Source organism: Mirounga leonina, unplaced genomic scaffold (genome assembly GCF_011800145.1).
Source record: "Mirounga leonina isolate KUSES-001 unplaced genomic scaffold, KU_Mleo_1.0 Mir_115, whole genome shotgun sequence".
Classification (NCBI taxonomy): Eukaryota; Metazoa; Chordata; class Mammalia; order Carnivora; family Phocidae; genus Mirounga; species Mirounga leonina.
In genome coordinates this window covers 49,991,761-50,011,453 of record NW_023270268.1, presented here as the reverse complement: position 1 = coordinate 50,011,453, position 19,693 = coordinate 49,991,761, and the positions used below count along the sequence as shown (strand labels likewise).

The 19,693-nt window shown below is 42.4% G+C and overlaps 1 protein-coding gene across 1 annotated transcript in view; it reads right to left on the bottom strand.

Moving 5' to 3' along the window:
- The window catches only part of KCNAB1 (potassium voltage-gated channel subfamily A member regulatory beta subunit 1), a 377,254-nt gene that overhangs the window by 11,171 nt on the left and 346,390 nt on the right, over window positions 1-19,693 (bottom strand). Inside the window, exons 9-12 of the mRNA XM_034997624.1 lie at window positions 11,635-11,720; window positions 10,840-10,960; window positions 8,735-8,829; window positions 684-804 (exon numbers count right to left, since the gene is read on the bottom strand). Of these exons, the coding sequence (XP_034853515.1) occupies window positions 684-804; window positions 8,735-8,829; window positions 10,840-10,960; window positions 11,635-11,720 (423 nt within the window). The remainder of the gene's footprint in view (window positions 1-683; window positions 805-8,734; window positions 8,830-10,839; window positions 10,961-11,634; window positions 11,721-19,693) is intronic.

Here is a 19,693-nt window from a genome sequence, read left to right as displayed (position 1 = left end):
AGTCATTGTGTGTTAAAATGATAATGTTTGGGCCATTACTGGGTTAAATAAAATCTGTCATTAAAATGAAGTTCACCTATTTCCTTTTTTTTAGTATGGCCACTAGAAAATTTAAATCTGTGGTTCACATTCTGTTTCTGTTGGACAGCACTGGTACATGTGGTTTTCAGCCATACGAGTGACCATGATGGTTCCTCAACTCCACAGTTAGAGCACTTTTCATGGCCCCTCAGGAAGTTGCAGAGTGAAGCTGCTCCTCTAGGATAGGCTTCCATGGGGGGTAGTAGCCTTGGGCCCCTGGCACCCCCAGCCCTGCATCTGGCCTGTCACCAGCCCCACCTTAGCTTCCACAGGGAGGGAAAATTAAGCCAGAAGAAATGGATGTCACTACACAATTGAGGGCCACTCATGTCAGACACCATGGGGATGTATGTGTTTTCACTTAGTCTCATTTAAACGGCATTCTAAGGGCTAGAAGAAGGAAATGTTTTAACATGTAGAAAATTCTAGGGAACTTTGAAAACTTTGTTTTAGATAATATTAACCAGGAGCTTATGCTTCAGAGATCAGTCTGCCCCTTACACTAGATACTTTATCATGATAGGGATGTGAAAACTATTTTCTGTGATCTAGCAAAGCCTCCCTCCCCCCCCCCCCCCCCCCCCCCCCGGTCATTTTCTTACCAACAGCTAGCTGAGGTAGTGTGCATCCCAGACGCTCAGCAATTGGGGAAAGGTCTTTTAGTTTGTTTTGCTGTTTTCGGCCTTCTTCACTTACAATTCTTTCCTTCAGCCACTGGTAGCACTAGGGAGAAGAAGATCATTTAAATGTCAATGGCTGGTAAGGGTTTGAGGCAAAGATTGTTAAATCGGTAAAATAGGAGGCCCTCATGGTGAATTCCTGAATCTTCTTCCCTAAACTTTGTTTTGTGGTGACCAGATGCCTGTGCTTTTAGGCAAAGAGATGTTCCCCATGGTCTCACTCCTTGTTTATTGGTTCAAGACAGATTGATTTTGACTAATAGTCACCATTCAAATCCATCAACATGCATGGAAGTTACTAAAATCCTGACATACAATTATATATAGTCTGCTAAGTGGAGGAAATGATGTTTCTTATTGCAATAGCCCAACTTTAGAATGTAGCAAAAAAAAAAAAAAAAAAAAAACTGACATTTCAGCAAGGTCTGTTAGGTTTCCTTTCTGTCAAGAAGGCTGGGTGCCAAGCTTTCTGTTCAAAGAAAGCCATTATCTTAACATTCTTTTGTAATTATCTTTCTCCCTCTTGCTAGTCTCCTATTTTTTTTTTTTTAAGATTGTATTTATTTGAGAGAGAGGGAGCACACACGAGCTGGGTGAGGGGCAGGGGGAGAAGCAGACTCCTCGCTGAGCAGGGAGCCCAATGTGGGGCTCGATCCCAGGACCCTGGGATCATGACCTGAGCCAAAGGCAGCCACTTAACCAACTGAGCCACCCAGGTGTCCTGCCAGTCTCCTATTCTTACAGCAGGGTTTTCTTTTTCTTTTTAAGATTTTAATAGAGAGAGAACAAGCACAAGTAGGCAGAGCGGCAGGCAGAGGGAGAGGGAGAAGCAGGCTCCCTGGGAGCCCGCTGCGGGGCTCGATCCCAGGGCTCTGGGATCATGACCTGAGCCGAAGGCAGACGCTTAACACACTGAGCCACCCAGGTGCCCCACAGCAGGGCTTTCTTGTGAGCTCTCTCAGCTCCTTCCTCAAAGCAGACAAGCATAACTAAAAGGTACCCAAGTACATTTTAAAAATTTTGAAGTTGATAAAGACTATCCCAAAAGTGTATTATCTTTTGTATAGTGATTGAAACTTTAAAAGGTAAGGAAACTCAGAACAGGAAACTCTCTGTAAAACCTCTGAGAAGAGACTGACTCTCACTGGTAGCCTATAAAGTGAGCTAACTTCCTAAATAGAAGGAGACAAATCTTTTAGAACTTCTCAATGCCTTGCTTCCCCAAAGGTTCTGCTCTTATTAAGAAATGAGGAACAATAGGATGTTCTCTACAAAACACTAAGCAGCAACATCCAAAAGTAACAAATATTTGTAAGAATGTGTTTTAGTGAAAATAATAGAAAACATCCTCCTGTGTGGCAATGTGGACTTTATCCGCTGTGTTTGCGAAATAGTTGTCACCGCAGACCTTTACCTTCCCAAAGGCAGCCAATCATCACAGACACTCCACCCACATCATTTCAATAAGGCTGCTTGCTTTTGTTTTTTAAGTACTTTTTTCTTCATTCTAAGACAGTATTTCCAAAGAAAAAGGGTAACCACATTACGTTTTATTATGATTTTTGAAATGATTTTGCAGATGTGAAAAAGAGAAAGGGCAAGCTGCCCCAGTTCTGTTTGCTTTCTAGATCTCAAAGGCGTATGGTCTGGCTCCTCACTTGAGAGTTTGCTTAGGGAGATGGCCAAGAGTCTTCCCAGCTTCAGCTCTGGGAAACCTCAGCTTCTTCCAGGAGGAACGGTAGCCTGGAGCACCTTTCCAGAGACGACAGCTGGTGCTAGGGGTAATGAGTTGGGCCTTGAGACAATGAACACTGCCATCAGGGCCCTGGAGCCTTCCCTGACCAGACCTGTGTGCTGGGTAGAGAGTGTGCTGGGTCAGAGCGCCCCTGAACTTAACTTCCCCTGTCCTAGTGGAGAAACATTAAAACGTTACCAGCCCTCACTTTAGTTTCATAACACCTTTCAGGGGACCGGTAGCCCTGAGCGTTCTTCAAAGGAAAAAATAAAAGGGTTGAAAACCAATCGCTGAATGATTGCTTTTCATTGTAACTAGGAGCGTTCTTGAAGTTTCAATATATACCACACACATAAGGAATGGTTGTTGTTGTTGTTGTTTTTTTTAAAGATTTTATTTATTTGACAGAGTGAGATACACAGCGAGAGAGAGAACACAAGCAGGGGAAGTGGGAGAGGGAGAAGCAGGCTTCCCGCGGAGAAGGGAGCCTGATGCGGGGCTTGATCCCAGGACCCTGGGATCATGACCTGAGCTGAAGGCAGACGCTTAACGACTGAGCCACCCAGGCGCCACCAGGAATGGTTGTTTTATCAATCACTTACAGAACTCCATTTTTGAAACCTTATCATGTGGAGTGCATTTGTACGCTTAGGGTCGAGTTACAAGTTTGTGTGTATGTGTGTGTGCATGTCCACACACGCGCACATACAACATACTGAGAGACAGACTTGTAAAAGTAACAAACATCAGACATTCATTTATTGAGTCACTCTCTCCCTACACTCAACACTATAAATCTTGTTGCTTTAATCATTGGAAAACATAAGCAGGCTAAGGTTTATAAAAAGTAGACACATAGTATTTATATTGCTTTTCCTCATACCAAAGGGAACAAAAGTGTTTTTGGAAATAAATAGCTTTAACTGCTTTGCAAGTGGGAAATGTTAGCATAGAGAGGAGATGAGGCTTAATTAAAATATAAATATGGAAGCGAACCAGTGTTTTTTGTAAGAAGATTGGTGGTGAGTGTGGTTGGGTGCGACAATACACCCAGCTTGTTGGCTGGGCAGTCCTCCACGAGTCAAAGCTGATTTTTTCCCTTCCAACCCTGTTATCCTGCTCACCCCATTGCTGCAGTGACTTGCTCACGTGTTGATCTTTCTTTCTAACTAAATGGAGGAGGGCAGGGACAGGCTTCTTGTTCATCTCAACATCTCCGGTCCTGACACAGTGCTTGCCACAGAGCAGGGCCTCCGCCAGTATGACCGTGAGGGAGGAATCTGAGCAACCAGGGCTCCACAGGGTAAAAAATAGATCTCTTCAATGTTTCCGATGAGCACAGACACCCCCTCCTTATTCCAGTACAACTTTGCGGACAGTCCAGTGTGACTCTGTAGTGCTTGTGGATTCCACACTGTTTCATAATTCACCCCTTCCCATATCTAATAAGTCCCCAAGTTACCCCTTGAAGGTGGGGACTGTCGCCTTCTTCCCTGTATCCTAAGCACTCAACACAGAGCCCAGCACTGACTAGATACTCCGTAAGTATTTGCCAAAGAAAACATGAGCTTTTCTGCACAGTTTAGGGGGCTATTGGTTTTATACAGAAGTCACAAAATTCTCTCATTTTTCCTAAAGCCTATTGATTTGCCATCTCCCAGTGCTGTGACCACTGAACAGGTAATGCTGGGGGTGGGAGCAGTCTGCGGGACTGGCCCTGAAGCCTCCAGTTGGCTGGTTGCTAATAATGGATTGAAACTCAGGCAGCATCTATAAAGCCATGGACAGAGTAAGTCACGTTTCATCTCTGGACTTTGTCTTGGAATAATTTAGCATCCAAGATCACTGACTCTTATAATTTAAACTTCAAAATCTTTGGCTCAAAAGAGCAGCACAGTCTTTTGATATTGAGGTTGAAATCTCTAGGTAAACTGCTGAAGCTAAAAAATTTCCTTCTGAAACTACACCGTGATGTGCAATACTTTTAGTTGCTTAAAGTGAACACCTAGAGTACTCGAACTGCCACTCTTCCCCCACCTTGATTCACCTAAGTTTGCATCGTCCTGTTTTCATTTGACAGAGGGGGTACATATTTTTATGATTTTTCTATAAGGCATTTTGCTAGCAACAAGAAAGAGCTGCCCGTAAATTTTATTGCACTTTTCATTTCTATTTAAAATGTCTATTTAAAAGCCACACACCTGGTCCGTTGATCAGACTTTGTTGATCTTCCGTTATGGCTCATTTCACCCATTCAACAAACATTTATTGAGTACCTGTCATGTGCCAGGCTCTGTGATGAGCTACCTGAGTTTCGGTGTCTGTCCTAGAGACATTCACAAATCACCGTCTGGTAGCTTGAGGAGTGTTTTGTAGTTGGGGTGCCTCCCTCAGAAGCCGTGTTTGTACTGCCTCCTTATGGAAAATGCCTCTCCTGATGGTGCATGACAGGAGTGGTCATAGCACTTTACTGTTTGGGTCACTGTCATTGGTCTTACAAGTTGGCACATGACCCAAGTTTGGCCAGTCTTCCCTGGACGGAAGTCATAAGGAAAGATAGCTCTCTCCTCTCTCACATTACATGTCTGTAAGGATGTAAACCTGCAAAGCAGTTTTCCCACTCCTGACCTCATGGAGAGGACCCGTTTGCAGTAGAAGACAACATCCACATTCAGAGAGAAATAGAGGAGATGGAGAGTCCTAACAATGTACAAGTCTATGGTTGGAGTCAACCCTGAGACCATCTCCATTCCATCCTTCCCAGCAAGTATTTATATGTTCCCCTTCTTTGATTAAATTAGTTGAATTAAATTCTTTTGCTTGCAACAGGAGAATTCTAAGACTCTGTAAGAAGTGTTAATGGAATAATAGAGGAAGATGCAAATAATTCAGTTTTATAAAGTGAGGACAGGCTTCATAGAGGTGAAGATAGCCAAGCTTTGTCTTTAGTAATGAGGGCTTCCATCACAAGATGAAAAGAAGGGCATTTCTGGGAGGCAAAGGAGAGTACAGGGCTTTTGGATGAACAATACAGTGATGTAACATGGGGAAAGACAAGAACGGAAAAGTGGGCACAACTTAGATCCCAAGGGTATTTCCTTGAATGCTTTTCTGTGGGTTTTGGGTTTTGTCCTATAAGCAATGACTGGGAAGTGAGTAACAGACTTTAAGCAGGGTTATGATATGGTCAGATTAGTCTCTCAGAAAGATAATTGGTTGCAGTGATGGGTAGTTGACAAAAGGGGGAAAAAATTAGGGAATGCAGACAGGAGGTTACTGCAGCAAAGCAGGGAAGAAATGATGATGGTCTGAACTGAACAAGGGCTGTGCAGGGATGGGCCATGGTCAGGAAGTGGCCTGGAGGAGTGGGGGCCCCACTGGACAAGAGTGAGGGAGGAGAGGGGGCAGTCTGACATAACCCTTGGCTTCTGACTGGGATGGCCAGATGGAGGGTGGAGGCACGGTTAACCATGAAGGAAGGGTAAGTTCTGGGGGGTGATGACAGATTCCACTAGGCATGACTAATGCCCACGGGAGATGTCTAACAGCCACGTGAGGAAGTGGTAGTGTACAGCTGAGCAGTGAAGACGAGGTGGTGACAAAAGATTTTAGAAGTCACTGTTAGAGCAGCGGACCAGATGCAGCCTTCCAGAAAACCCCCAGGTTGTGTTACTTTCTAAAAGACCCCCACCAGATAGGTATTTTTCACACTGCGTTCTCTTTCAAATACAAGTTCAGTACTTACAACAGCATGAAATGTCAGTGTCTGTTTTATTGGTATAACTTAGACTAGCTAATGTGAAACACCAGCCATTTATTCTGTTTGGGGTAGGGGTAGGTAAAAGCTGCTAACTTATTTATCTTCTTGCCTAGCATTCAATCTTTAATTTTTTGTTTGTTCCAGTTACTCTATTCAAGTTTCCCCTTTTTTTTAAAGCAATTTTATTTTTCATTTTAAGTTGACTCCATGCCCAGTATGGGGTTCGAACTCATGACTTTGAGACCAAGAGCTGCATCCTCTACTAACTGAGCCAGCCAGGTGCCCCATAAGTGGCATTTCCAAGTGCACATATATTAGTATGGAAAACACTGGGGGCTAATGATTTAGGAAGGCTTGAGAGTCTATGGAGCTCTAAAGAAGCTGCTTTGTGATCAGAAAGAGGCCTTTAACCTGTTGAGAGCCCTTCATGTTTATTGTTAAGGATGTTTCAATAGATGTTGACTTTATCAAAGTCAACAATAGAAATATTTTTGAGTTGCTTTTGGACTTAGCCACCTTCAAGTATTTTGTATCTCCTTATTTTATTATTATTTTTTTACTTTCTCTTTTTGTTAATGCATTTGTGAAATTTTTTTTTTTTAGCTGTTTGTAAGCTTTTTCCAAATAATGATGGAGGTCAGCCAATCTTACACTCCAAATACAGTACGGCTACTTCTTCCTCCATTAGAAACCTGGGTTTGCAGGGAGACAAAAATGTCTTTGGGGGAGATAAACAGAGCCAGGAAACCTGAGTTCTAGTATAAACTCTCTCTATTATGAGTTTATGCTCTTGGATTATTATTTGACCTCTTTGTGCTCAGTTTCTACATCTGGAAAGGTTTACCCTCTTATAAGGATAGTCACTACTCAGCACATGTGGAAGTACTTTGAGTTTTTAAAAACATCTCTGACGGGGGCGCCTGGGTGGCTCAGTCAGTTAAGTGTCTGCCTTCAGCTCAGGTCATGATCCCGGGGGTCCTAGGATCGAGTCCCACATCAGGCTCCCTCCTCAGCAGGGAGTCTGCTTCTGCCTCTTCTGTGTGCTTGCGCTTGTGTGCGCATGCATGCTCTCTCACCCTCTCTCAAATAAATAGTCTTAAAAAAAAAGTCTCTGAAAGAATGTAAGGCAACATGCTTAGCTACACCTGATTAAGAGTCATCTGTATCCATTTATCTTTGTGTGGATTAAAGGAGATGAATAAAAATGCTTAGCCCAATGCTTGGCACGGAGTAGATGCTCAGTAAAATCGCAATTTTCAGTGCTTCCCTTTCTTCTTTGCTCTTTTTGCCTTTCTCCGTTCATACCTTCTTCCCTAAGATGCTTTTAGTTTTTCCTTGCTAACTTATTTAAACTGGGTTCAGAACAATGCACAATTTTCAGAAGCAAGACCACAATTAATATTCTAAGATAATTCTATTTTGTGATAATGCCAAGCTAGAAATAGGCATGTCACCATGCTTTAGGAGATATTTATATTATTTTAGACAACAAACTAATAGGTCAACTGTAACAAGCAGAAAGAGTGGGAGACCTAGAGCCTTGAGACGGTTCTGATTAGCGAAGCATGCAGTCGTCCCAGCAAGTTGATTACAGGGTTGGTGGTTTGGGCCTAACTTGGGCTGTCCTCCAGCTAACTTTGTGCTTATGGAAGCAAGAGGCTGTGTCAGACTTCTACTTCTTAGGGGCCTCTGCCATGTCTGAATTTTAAAAATGCCAATATTCTCTCTCCCTTGACATTACCATTTGTGATTCTAATGTTATTACACATTGTCTCAAGTTTTTAAAAACAGGTTGTTAATGAGGGCTGTCTGGAGTACTCTCAAATAAATTAATCATCAAGATGTTCTGAATGGAAGTTATTTTATGTCAGTGATGTCAAATATCTTTATGCTTCAGAGAAGAATTTAAACTGTAAGACTACGTGGCCAGTTGATCTCTGCGAAAAACACCAGCCTTGAGCATGCGTGACAGGCTTGCCTGGCTATGTATCTTGCTTCCCGAACCCTCCCTCTTACCCCACACCCCCACACAGTAAACAACATCAATCCACCTCGAGCCCCACTCAGCTACAGTTGGTTTACCCCAATTGTTTTGTCAAGAAAAGTAAAAATAGATCCTCTCATAAAGGAAAGGGATTTTACATTTCATCAATTTCCAGGGAGGGATGAAATGCCTTCTTTAACATAAGAATAAATAACGGTAGGGATTTGAGCCCTATAAACCTAACCAGGGCACTGGGCATTTCCCCCCAGGCCCCAGAGGAGGAGAATTTTCTGTGCGGACAGACATGGCTGCTGACTGATGCCGGCCCGGAGCAGAGGTCTCCTGGGGGCTTGAGGGAGCCTGCCTGAGGACACTGGCCAAGCCGCGCACTGCCTGAGCCAGGAAGCACAGGCTGCTGTGGAGCTGTCCTGTTCAGTCTTCTTCCGTCCCTCTCTCCCATCCCCAGACGCTTTTCTAGAAGTGGGGGAAAATACCTTCAGTGAAGCCCTAGAACTCTCAGGCACTCCATTTCCATATTTTCCTGAGATGATTCCACAGGCAAGTGGAGACCATGTCATTGCTCCAACTCCTACAGAAGAAAAAAACTGAGTAAGTTGCTTGTGCAAAGGGAGATTAAAAGTGTGGGAGTGTTTAAAATAGGACTTGGTTAGTTACAGGAAAACGGCTAGTCAGATAAGTAAGTTAATACCAGCAGATGTCTTTTCATTAATATTTATTTATTTAATATAAAAAACAATTTATTTATTTGAGAGAGAGAGAGAGAAAAGAGAGATCACGAGTGGTGGGGAGGGGCAGAAGGAGAAGCAGGCTCCCCGCTGAGCAGGGACCCTGCTCCATCCCAGGACCCTGGGATCATGACCCGAGCTGAAGACAGACGCTTAACCGACTGAGCCACCCAGGCGCCCCTAAAATTGAGTTATTTATAGGTTGTGCTTCATTTTTATGAATCAATTGAACATGTACTGTCAGTTATACGGAGCGGGCCTTGTTTTCAAGCCAAACAAGCCTAAAAATGTGGCTCACTCTTAATTTGCTGATGTCCAAAATGGATGTTTCTTTTTATACTCAGAGACAAACACTGACTTGCACAGGCGAACGCTCCAGTGTTCCACTCGTCCCCTGAGTGCCTATTTAGAGCTTGGTTCATAGCGGCACCGTGCCTACCGCAGAGGAAACATATAGCCAGTGCCAGCAATTATGAGTGTTACTGCTGTTGGCTTTTGTAATCTTTTTTCTCCTTACTCAGCATTTTCCTGCTCTATTTCTTAGGAACCTCTATTTTTTAGGAAGAAAGTTATCTCTGGACACTGTTGTGATACATGAGGCTGAAAATGTGGCTTATTCATGTTTTTTGTATGTCCAAAATTCTTATGTATATGTTATATACATAAGAATGTATATATACACACACATATACATACACACACATATATGTGTGTGTGTGTATATATATATACACATATACATACATACATTTCTTTCCTTTCTTTGAAATTATTACATCTACCTACACAGACATGTAGTGCTAGGCCTGTCAGGCAGTCTTTTTTTTTTTCTAAAAATCATGCTTCATTATCTCCCTCAGACAGACTGTCGCATAACACCACCCCATCCCTCCCACCCCACCCCCCACTCCAGCAACCCTCAGTTTGTTTCCTGCAATTAAGAATTCCTCATATCAGTGAGATCATATGATACATGTCTTTCTCTGTTTGACTTATTTCACTCAACATAATACCTTTCAGTTCCATCCACGTTGTTGCAAATGGCAAGATCTCATTCCTTTTGATGGCTGCATAATATTCCATTGTGTATGTATGTATGTGTATATATATATATATATATATACATACATACACACACACCACATCTTCTTTATCCATTCATCTGTCGATGGACATCTTGGCTCTTTCCACAGTTTGGCTATTATGGACATTGCTGCTATAAACATTGGGGTGCACGTACCCTTTCGGATCCCTACTTTTGTATCTTTGGGATAAATACCCAGTAGTGCAATTGCTGGGTCATAGGGTAGCTCTATTTTCAACTTTTTGAGGAACCTCCATACTGTTTTCCAGAGTGGCTGCACCAGCTTGCATTCCCACCAACAGTGTAGGAGGCTCCCCTTTCTCCGCATCCCCGAGTCAGGCAGTCTTAAACTCCCCATGTCTAGCTTAGTTCCAGGCACAGAGTAGAAGATATAGATGTATAGATCCATAATTGTCTTTGGAAAGGCAGTTATAATCTACTCAAAGACGCATGCTTGGTTAGAGAAGCACCCTACAGAAAAAAATGAGTTTACTCATCGTTTCTACCCTTCTTTCTACACGCATTTTCGAACACCTCCTGAGTACAGCTTGTACACCAGTCACAATTTACAACTGCTTGGATTTCATCAGTAATACCCTACAGACTACCCTGTAGGCACATTTGATTATTCTGTAGTCAGAAATGGATAGTTCTCACAATCTCTCCGTTAGTTAGGAACATTAAGGAAAGCATTTTGGTAACACTTGTTTCTGGATCACTGATACTCCTATTGTTAAAAGTAATCAGTAAATTTGATTGTGAAGATTACCTATTTTATGGTAGAGCTCTGGTAGCTGAACCTCCACTTTCTCTCTCTGAAAAAGATGGTACTCAGCTTGTTCACAGACCGGTGGGATCATATTGAACTGCCTTGCTACAGAATAGGCTTCCTAGGGAGAAATAAGATTGTAACTGAATTTATACTCATGAGAAATAAGGCTGCTCTATGATTCATGTGCATGAGAAAACTTCGTTTCAATGAAATCAGTACAAACCAAGAAACATGTAGGATGGCAAATAATAAGCAAAGTTGTGACCATCAATCTCACTAAGAGAAATATCAAACACAGGAAATCCTTATTATTCTTTGGGAGGGTCTGGATTGAGTAAAGTCCAGGGCAAATTAGTCAACATGAGAACCATAATAGCCCATGACAAATCCATAATTTTTATTCCTAAAGAAATAAAACTCAGACTAACATATACAAATGATGTGTCATTAGTGTGTTATAAACAGTATAGTTATTTAATACAGTTTTTAAAAAAGGAAGCCAGACTATTTTGTTCATGTATCTCATTAGCTGGGAAATTCATTGTATCCTCTTGTCACCGAAGAACATGCAAGAATATGATTCCTGCTAGAGACCTGCACCTTCCCTGTTGTATTCTGAGCTGATGAGATCCAGCCCCCGTATCTATCTCTGGAATGACAGAATTGATCATAGCATTCTAGTGTCATGGTGATTATTAGGAAAATTTGCAAAAGGTCTTATAATTTACACATAGTATCTGAAAAACAATAATAAAGTATTTAACGGCCATTTGAGAACAGAAATGAAATTACCATGATCTCCATAGCACTCCACCGCGAGGTCCCCCAATACATCGCCATTCCTTGGTTTATCACATGTGTCATGGCTCGAACAATTTCTATAGAAGGCCAAACAGTATTTAATTAGTTTCTCTACTTTTCAGAGTTATGTGATCTTTTTTTTTCCCTGCCCAAAGCTTAGAAGTTTAATGCAATTATTTGTCTTATTAATATAATTACTTTGACATTGGTGACTACATAATAGTCTAACATGAAATATTGATAGTTTGGAGGCTGCTGGTACTTTTGGGTAAACTGACTTTCCATTTTCAGTTTGCAGCACTACTACTAAATGATACTAAAGACATAATGACAACTTTAAGTTCTTCCTTTACTTTTATTACTTCATGGTTGCTGCCCTGTAAAAGAACATATGATTAACCTTTCTCAAAGCCTGGGTACCTTACTAAAGTGAGAAGTAAGAGGAAGCATTGATTTTGACTTTGTAGAACGTAAGGTCACTGATGATAGAAGGCCTCTCTTTGTGTGTTGAATTTGCAGAGCTGGGCCTCACACAGGGTGTCTGTGTAATAGAGATGACTCAACAACAATATGTTTAGCAGAAAGATAAACATATTAAATGCTGCACAAACAGCTGAGCCACAGTGGCTCCCAGCCCACAATGGCACACCCTGTCCTTGACCACTTCGAACTAAACTTTATTCTGAGACATCCATGTAATGCACTTCATCAGGGGCTGCTTTATGGCCCCATGGAGTTTGCTCATCAGCTTCTTTCAGCTTGACATCACATTGCCTAAACAGGAGAATGAATCCTTTCCACGGAGAGCTGGAGTTGAGCTAATCCTCTTGGCACCAGCTAGATGTGATACAAAACCAGAGAGCATGGAGAGCCTCAAGTTCAGTGGCGTGAAAAGTCAAAGGCATGGCTGGATTTCTTCCACAAATCAGGTCAAATACCCAAGATGCCGGGTCGTTTGACATTTTCAAGGGGTTGCAGGCCTCAGACTTCTCTGTGTCCTACTAATACCTGTAGGGTACATGTCCTTCAGAAAAATCACATCCTTGTCTCAAAGTTGAGTTGAGGTGGATGTATTCTTATTTCTCACGAGCAAGCACTATCTAAATTGGTAGGTGACAGGATATAGAGTGAGACAGCCAGGGTTAGGGACTTGGCTTCCTTGCTTACTTGGCTTTTAAATTGCCCTTGGTTTCTTTGTTTGGAAGATAGGAACGCTTTTCCTCACCATTATCTACTCAACAGAGGTAGAATTTGGCTTTTAAGAAAAATATTTTTCTTTCTTGGAGAAAGACTCCCAAATATCAGGCTATTCCTCCGCAACTAAAACTACAAGTTCCTTTTCCCTTAATAAAGCGAATGAGATACAGAAAAGTTCTATGAAACATTTTCCTTTTATCATACAACTGGAAATGAGTGCCTATGGAAGTAGAACATTTCTGGAAGTAGAGAGCCATTATTTAAACCTCTTCCCAGAAGCACTCGCTCTGTTTGGACCCCTCCATGGTCACACCAGCCCCCTTCCCTTCACACCGTGTTTCATTCAGAGCTAAGGAGTCCATTCCATCAGCAGTATTTATTAAGTGTCTGCTGCGCTAGATGCTGGGGTTATTGTGGTCAATCAAACATGCTGGTAACCGCTGGTGAGGTTAACAGAGAATAAATGGAACCCGAGCCCCCCGACCCCCTGCCCTGTCTCTATTCTGCAATCAGTAAGATGAGCACTGGACAGTTGAGTGGCTGGTCGGCACTGAGGCTTTGACAAGAGCAGTTAAGATGAAATGGCGGTTGTGGCTCTTTCTGTACCTTCATTCACTTATTCAACACTCACATACTAAAAACCTAGTATTTGCCAGGGACTATGCCAGTTGCTGGGTTCATCTGTGAGCAAAACAAATACGGAGCTTCTGGGCTCAGGGAGTTGAAAGGGGGAGATGAGGATGTACACAAGGAAGTAATTACAAAATGTGAAGTGTTGTGAAGAAAACAAACAGGGTCTGAGATAAGGAATGAGGTCAAGGAAGATCTCCCTGAGGAGTAATGTTTAGGCATCAAGAATAAAGGAGCCAGCCGTGTGAAGAACAAGGAAAGAGCATTCATTCTAGGCAGATGGAACAGCATGTACAGGACAGGGCTTAGTGAGTTCTGGCAATCAGAAGGCAGCCCATTGTGGCAGGAGATGAGTGAGGAAGGAGGATGGGGGTAGAAGATACAGTTGGCAGAGGGCAAACCATGTTGTTTGTATGTTATTCAAAGTTTAGTGGGAAGGCAACAAGAGGATGTAGTTTACATTTTATAACACTATTTCTGACTCAGCCGTAGGGAATCAGTTGGGAGGGGGAGGGCTGGAGGGAGCAGGAAGAACTTTAGGAAGAAATCGTAGTATTCCAGGCAGGAGATGAGAGTGGTGGTAGTAAAGACAGACAGATACGGATGGATTCAAAATGTATTTTGGTAGAATCCACTAGGCTTGAGGATGGACTGAATGTAGCAAGTGAGGAAAAGGAAGGAATCAAGACAATCTCCCAGATATCTGGCCATTTACAGGGTTGAGGAAACTGAGGGAGCAACAGGTTTGGGGAGAAAAATCAAGGGTTCCTCTTTGAATGTGCGACGAATGGAGATGCCTGCAAGATACTAAGGGGGAGATGTTGAGTAGAAAGCAGTGGACGAATGTCATGGTCAGCAACCCAGGCTGGAGATGACATATTTATCACCGATCAGTCTATTAGTTGTCTTGAAATTCACAGCAGCAGATGAGACTATGTAAGGGGAGTCTGCCGAGGACACAGAAAAGGTTCTACAAGCCAGCCCAGGAGTCAGAGAGAGCACATGGCAAGGTTCTGGTTTATCCGTGGCCAGAGGAGCAGGAAGGAAGCCAGGTCATGGGATGTTGCAGAATCAAGAGCAGAGAGTGCTTGGAGAAGGAGCGGTGCCCACAGAGTGGAACACTCTGAGCATTCGGATCAGAGGGTACAACGCAGTGTCCGCTGGCTTTGGCACATGCCAGGGAGGTCCTTGCAGGCCATGAAGAGAGCCGTTTCAGTGTCAGTGGTGCCATGGGACCACAGCCGGGTGCGAGCAGATGGGAGAAGGGGGTGGCCGTGGGGGGGACGGGCTTTAGACACAACCTGAGTAGACTCTTCCCAAGTTTGGAAGTGAATGGAGCAGACAAATGGCGCAGTAGCTGAAGGGGTACTTAGGGCCAAAGGAGAGTTTTATTTTAAAGATGGGAGACATAAAAATAAGCCTGTATGCCATTGGGAGTGATTTAAAAAGAGGGAGTTGGTGATGATCTTGGCTGGAGGCTGGGGCCGGAGGGAGAGGGAGACTCGATCAAGTGAGATGGAGGGTGGGCGGGTACCTGTGAGGTGCAGAGGACTGCATCCAGGTGGCAGAACGCCGAAAGGTGTGTTGAACTCATCGTGGGAGGACATGGGAGCTCCCGTGTGATGATTCTATTCTTTTTAAAAAAATTTTTTTATTAACATATAATGTGTTATTTGTTTCAGAGGTACAGATCTGTGATTCATCAGTCTTACACAATTCACAACGCTCACCATAGCACATACCCTCCCCGATGTCTATCACCCAGCCACCCCATCCCTCCCACCCCCCACCACTCCAGCAACCCTCAGTTTGTTTCCTGAGATTAAGAGTCTCTTATGGTTTGTCTGCCTCTCTGGTTTCGTCTTGTTTAATAAGCTATCAATCAAGTGAAGAAGAGGTGGGTGTGGTGAGAACGAATGGTTCTGAGTATGGACGAGAGTATGCGAGACCCTCCAATGCCCAAATACTTTAGTTGGTGGTAATTTCTTGCTCCCTGATTGGTTGTGCTTCTGGCTCTGCAGAGAAGGGTTTGGTGGAATGAAGAAAAAAACCCGAGTAGTTCTTATCCTTGGAGGAGGCTGAAGCACTGAATGCAGGGAAAAATGGTGGGAGAAGCAAGGGGCTGCTGTTGGAGATTCATGTTGCCACAGATTAAAAATTAGGCTTAATGGATGTTAAATTTGTTGGTTTTTTCTTTACATCAAAGAAAAATCCCCCAAGTTGTTTAGCTCTGTAGCAGGAAGTGAAATGGGCTTTTACACAATTCTACTATTTAAGGACACAAGAGGGCAGCATTGTTGAAAGAAAAAAATCAATGGAGTCTAGCTGGTTTTACTCCTGTCTCATGGAAATGCATTTAAAAAGTATTCTCTTATATATGAAAACAATGGATCGTGGATCACCACATCAAAAACCAATGATGTATTGTATGGTGACTAACATAACATAATAAAATTAAAAAAAAAAAAAAAGCATCCTCATCAGAGCATCAGAGCATCGATTCCAGGTGGGAAAAGGATGTTAGGAAGATTATTATGCACATTGCATGCACCGGCCTTTGGGCAAAAGACATGCAGACAAACATGATTAAATCAGGTAACCCAGGACTGAATGTGACTCCCTCCGCTTTTCCAAGAAGCCTTAGGACCTGTAGTTCTCAACTGGGACTGCACATTAAAACACCTGGGAGCTTTAAAAACTACGCTATCTGACCTCCACTGAAATTCTATTATAGCAGAATCTCTAGGGCTGAGGCCCCATCATCTGTACTTTAAAAACTCATTCCAGACTTTTCTAGAGTGCAGCCAGGGTTTAGAACTACTGTGCTTGTCTATACCAATTGTCCCCAAGTATGGCCCCTGGGCCAGCAGCATCAGCAGCACCTGGAAACTTGTTAGAAATGTAAATTCTAGGGTCTTACTCTACACCTACTGAATTACAGATTGGTGGGGAGGGGTGTGGGCAGCCTTCCAAGAATTTCTGGTGTGTTTTGAGAACCACTGCTTTATACCATTCCCAAGTAAGCCATTTCAGGCTGTATAAACTTCCTCTTACATTTCCTCTTCTACTCTTTCATCTAAATGCTTCATGCTGTAATTTAACCTTTAATTATTTGTGTTAGTAGATATGCAAACAGTCACTATTGCATGCATGGGTACATGCACGCACACACACATATATACACACACTTTGGTATGAATTGAAATCACCTGAGGAATTTGATGAAAGCAGAGGTCCAGATCCTAGCCTACTCCAATGAGCCTAGGCCTTTGTGTTATTTTCATTGGCTCTAAAATCCCAAAGTTTGAGAAACACTATCTGAACTATTGAAAAACTTCGGTAAATCTTCCCTATGCACTCCTTTCCAGGTTGAAATAATCATTACTCTGTGACCCACAGGCCACAGGAAGCTCTCTCTCATTCTCTGTATCCTTAGCACACAGCCAGCCCTCCATAAATGCTTCAGGTCAATTTCGTTCCTGTTGAGTATGCCATTTCCTCATTTGTAAAGTGAGGGCGATATTGATCCTGTGGAATTCTTCAAAGCTTGACATGAGATGATGTGTGTAGATCAATTTGTGAATCTAAAATTGTAACACAAACTGAGTAATAAGCAAGCAGGATGTGGCCCTGGTTGTTTCTTCCCAAATAGGCTGTTTTTAACATTTTAGTTACAAAAAAGAAAAGTTGACATTCTTCTTTCAGTAATGTAGGTCATCTTTGTTTTCAAATGTGCATTTTATGCTAAAGGACTTCATAAAACATTATTTTGAGTGCAAAAAAATGTGTTGATAAACATGTTTTTTTTAATTGGCCCTCATACAAAGAAGATAGTTGCTAACAAACTGTTTTTCATGGGAAATGTTCCTTTGAGCTTTGAAAGTTGTAAGCAAATAGTTATACTGCATGAACAATAAACCATAAGAACTTCAGATAAAAATATGCAGAAATTAGTATTTTGATCAAAGAAAATGGGCTTAATCCGGCCATAGTGACACAGAATGATAAAAACAAAAGAAACCTTAGAGATAATCCAGTTTCCTGGAAATTCCTGTAACTGTGTTATCATACTTTTATAATATAAAAAAGAAGAAGAAAGAAAATTCCCTATCAAGCAAAGGTGCCACTTTAAAACATGAACATTTACAGCTTAATTCACAAATATTTTTAACCAAATGAAATTGTCATCTATAGAGTTCAGAAATGATTGACTATTGACAATGTCATTCACATGGTTCAACCTAACTGCCAGTGGATCCTTTCTTTTTTCAGAGGAGAGGACCATGGTGGAGGCTGAGGCACTGGTAAAATGTGGGGACTTGGTTTCCTCCAAGGAGTTACAGACACTAAGAAAAAATAGGTCTAAACCTGGACACAGTTTTCCCTCCAAACGAGCTGTTTGTTTATTTAACTTCCATCATTTATTTGCTTATTTAACTTCAGGAACTTGGGTTTATAATGGGGCCTCTTTGTGGCTTAGCAGTTTCTCCTTGCTTTATCCATCCTTTATCCTGGCGGTGGAGAATCCTCTCTCAGCACTCAGCGGAGTGTCTGGAGACTGAGAACTATCCTTTTTCATGGGAATGGAAACTCCTACCTATAAAAGGAGTACGTCACATTTAGCCTTAAGGCTTTGCTGAGCATCTGAGGAAAGCCTGACTTCCTTTGCCTCACAGAGCACACACCAGGATTCGGGAGACCTTGGTTTTTGTCCCATCACTATCACTTCTTTGGGAGCATCCCTCAACCTTGCTGGATCTCAGTTTCTTCAACATGAGTGAGCAGATTGATATTAATTGAGCATATAGGTAATCTTTCTAAAAACGGTTTTGGTGGATAATATTTTACCCCCCATTTCACGGGTGAAGAAGCTGAGGCTCGGCGTCACTTGGGCAAGTTCTCAGCAGATAGCCTATAAGGCCACCTCTGGCTTTGAAGTTCTAGAAGACTTTGTATATTGTGCACTGTGGGAGAAAATGGCTTGGGGACAGAAAAATAACAGGGCATTTACTTAGTCCCACTGTGCATTTGTGAACATGAAATGACTTGTGTGTGGTTATATCCATCCGTCTGCATTTAATACATGATGACTATAGTTGATGATGTATATGAATGACTTGGGAAATGTAAGCTATCTTTTTGCTTCCTTGAAGAAAGACTTCAAATTTGATGACTCTTTGAAAAAAAGAGCCCAAAAAAGGATTGTGTCTGCATCTGACCTGTTGAAGCTCAGAGAAAAAGTGGTCTTCACAAGATAGTTTACAAAGAATAAGCTTTCTGGATTAGGACATAGGCCAAAATGATCAGAACAGACTAGATTCAAGAGACTAGGAAGCAATACGTGGAATGAGCCAAGTCAGTAAAACCTTTCAAATGAAACCTTGTTCAAAACTCTGACCCCAGAATGGAGCTGTAGGTCTCCAAGGACAGTGCATTGTCTTCACCCTACAGCTCAACCTCTCTGCTTTGGTCCACAAACTCTGTGCTTTGCCATGCACTGTATATTCTGGACCCTAGTCACTTTGAACTGAGCCTCTGAGATTGCCCAGATGTGATTTCTGAACCTGATCCTGAAATGTGGAATACGTTTTTGAAAGGGAACACTTTCAGTTTCTCTTTGACCTGAAGTCCGAAGGCCCTAAACAAAAACAGTAGTAAGTACCCCTAAGTTCCAAAGTAAGTCATTGGACCACCTCTGTAGGACTGGTAAAAAGGTTTGGCCATCTTTAGCTTCACCCTCACCTTGAAAGAATAAATGGGTGGAGGTGGAGGTTGAGAGATAATTTAATTGGGTTTGAGTTCTGTGGCATTTCCCTACCTCCCTCTGTGATGCCTCCCTCCCCCTCTACCTTTCACCTCATCGCAAACTGAATAAAACTCCAGAACCAAAAAATCCCATTTGCAGAACGTGCAAATAAGAGCAGCTCCCCGAAGTAAGAGACTGAAATTCCTGTGACTTTTCCTGAACAGACAGACACTGCTGTTCTGGGGACTCTGCTCATTCCTTATCAGCTCCTCCCTACAGAGCGGGGAGGCTATGTGATGCTGTATACTTTTAATTTTATTTCTTCCACGACCAGACATATGCTCTTTAACCCTAGCAAAAGAGCAACTGTTCATTTTACACCTTGGTAAGAATGGCCAAGTGACTTGCCTAAGGCAATGACATAGCTTTCTTATCTTTCAGTAGAGCTCTCTCCTCATTATTTCCCTGTAACTGTCT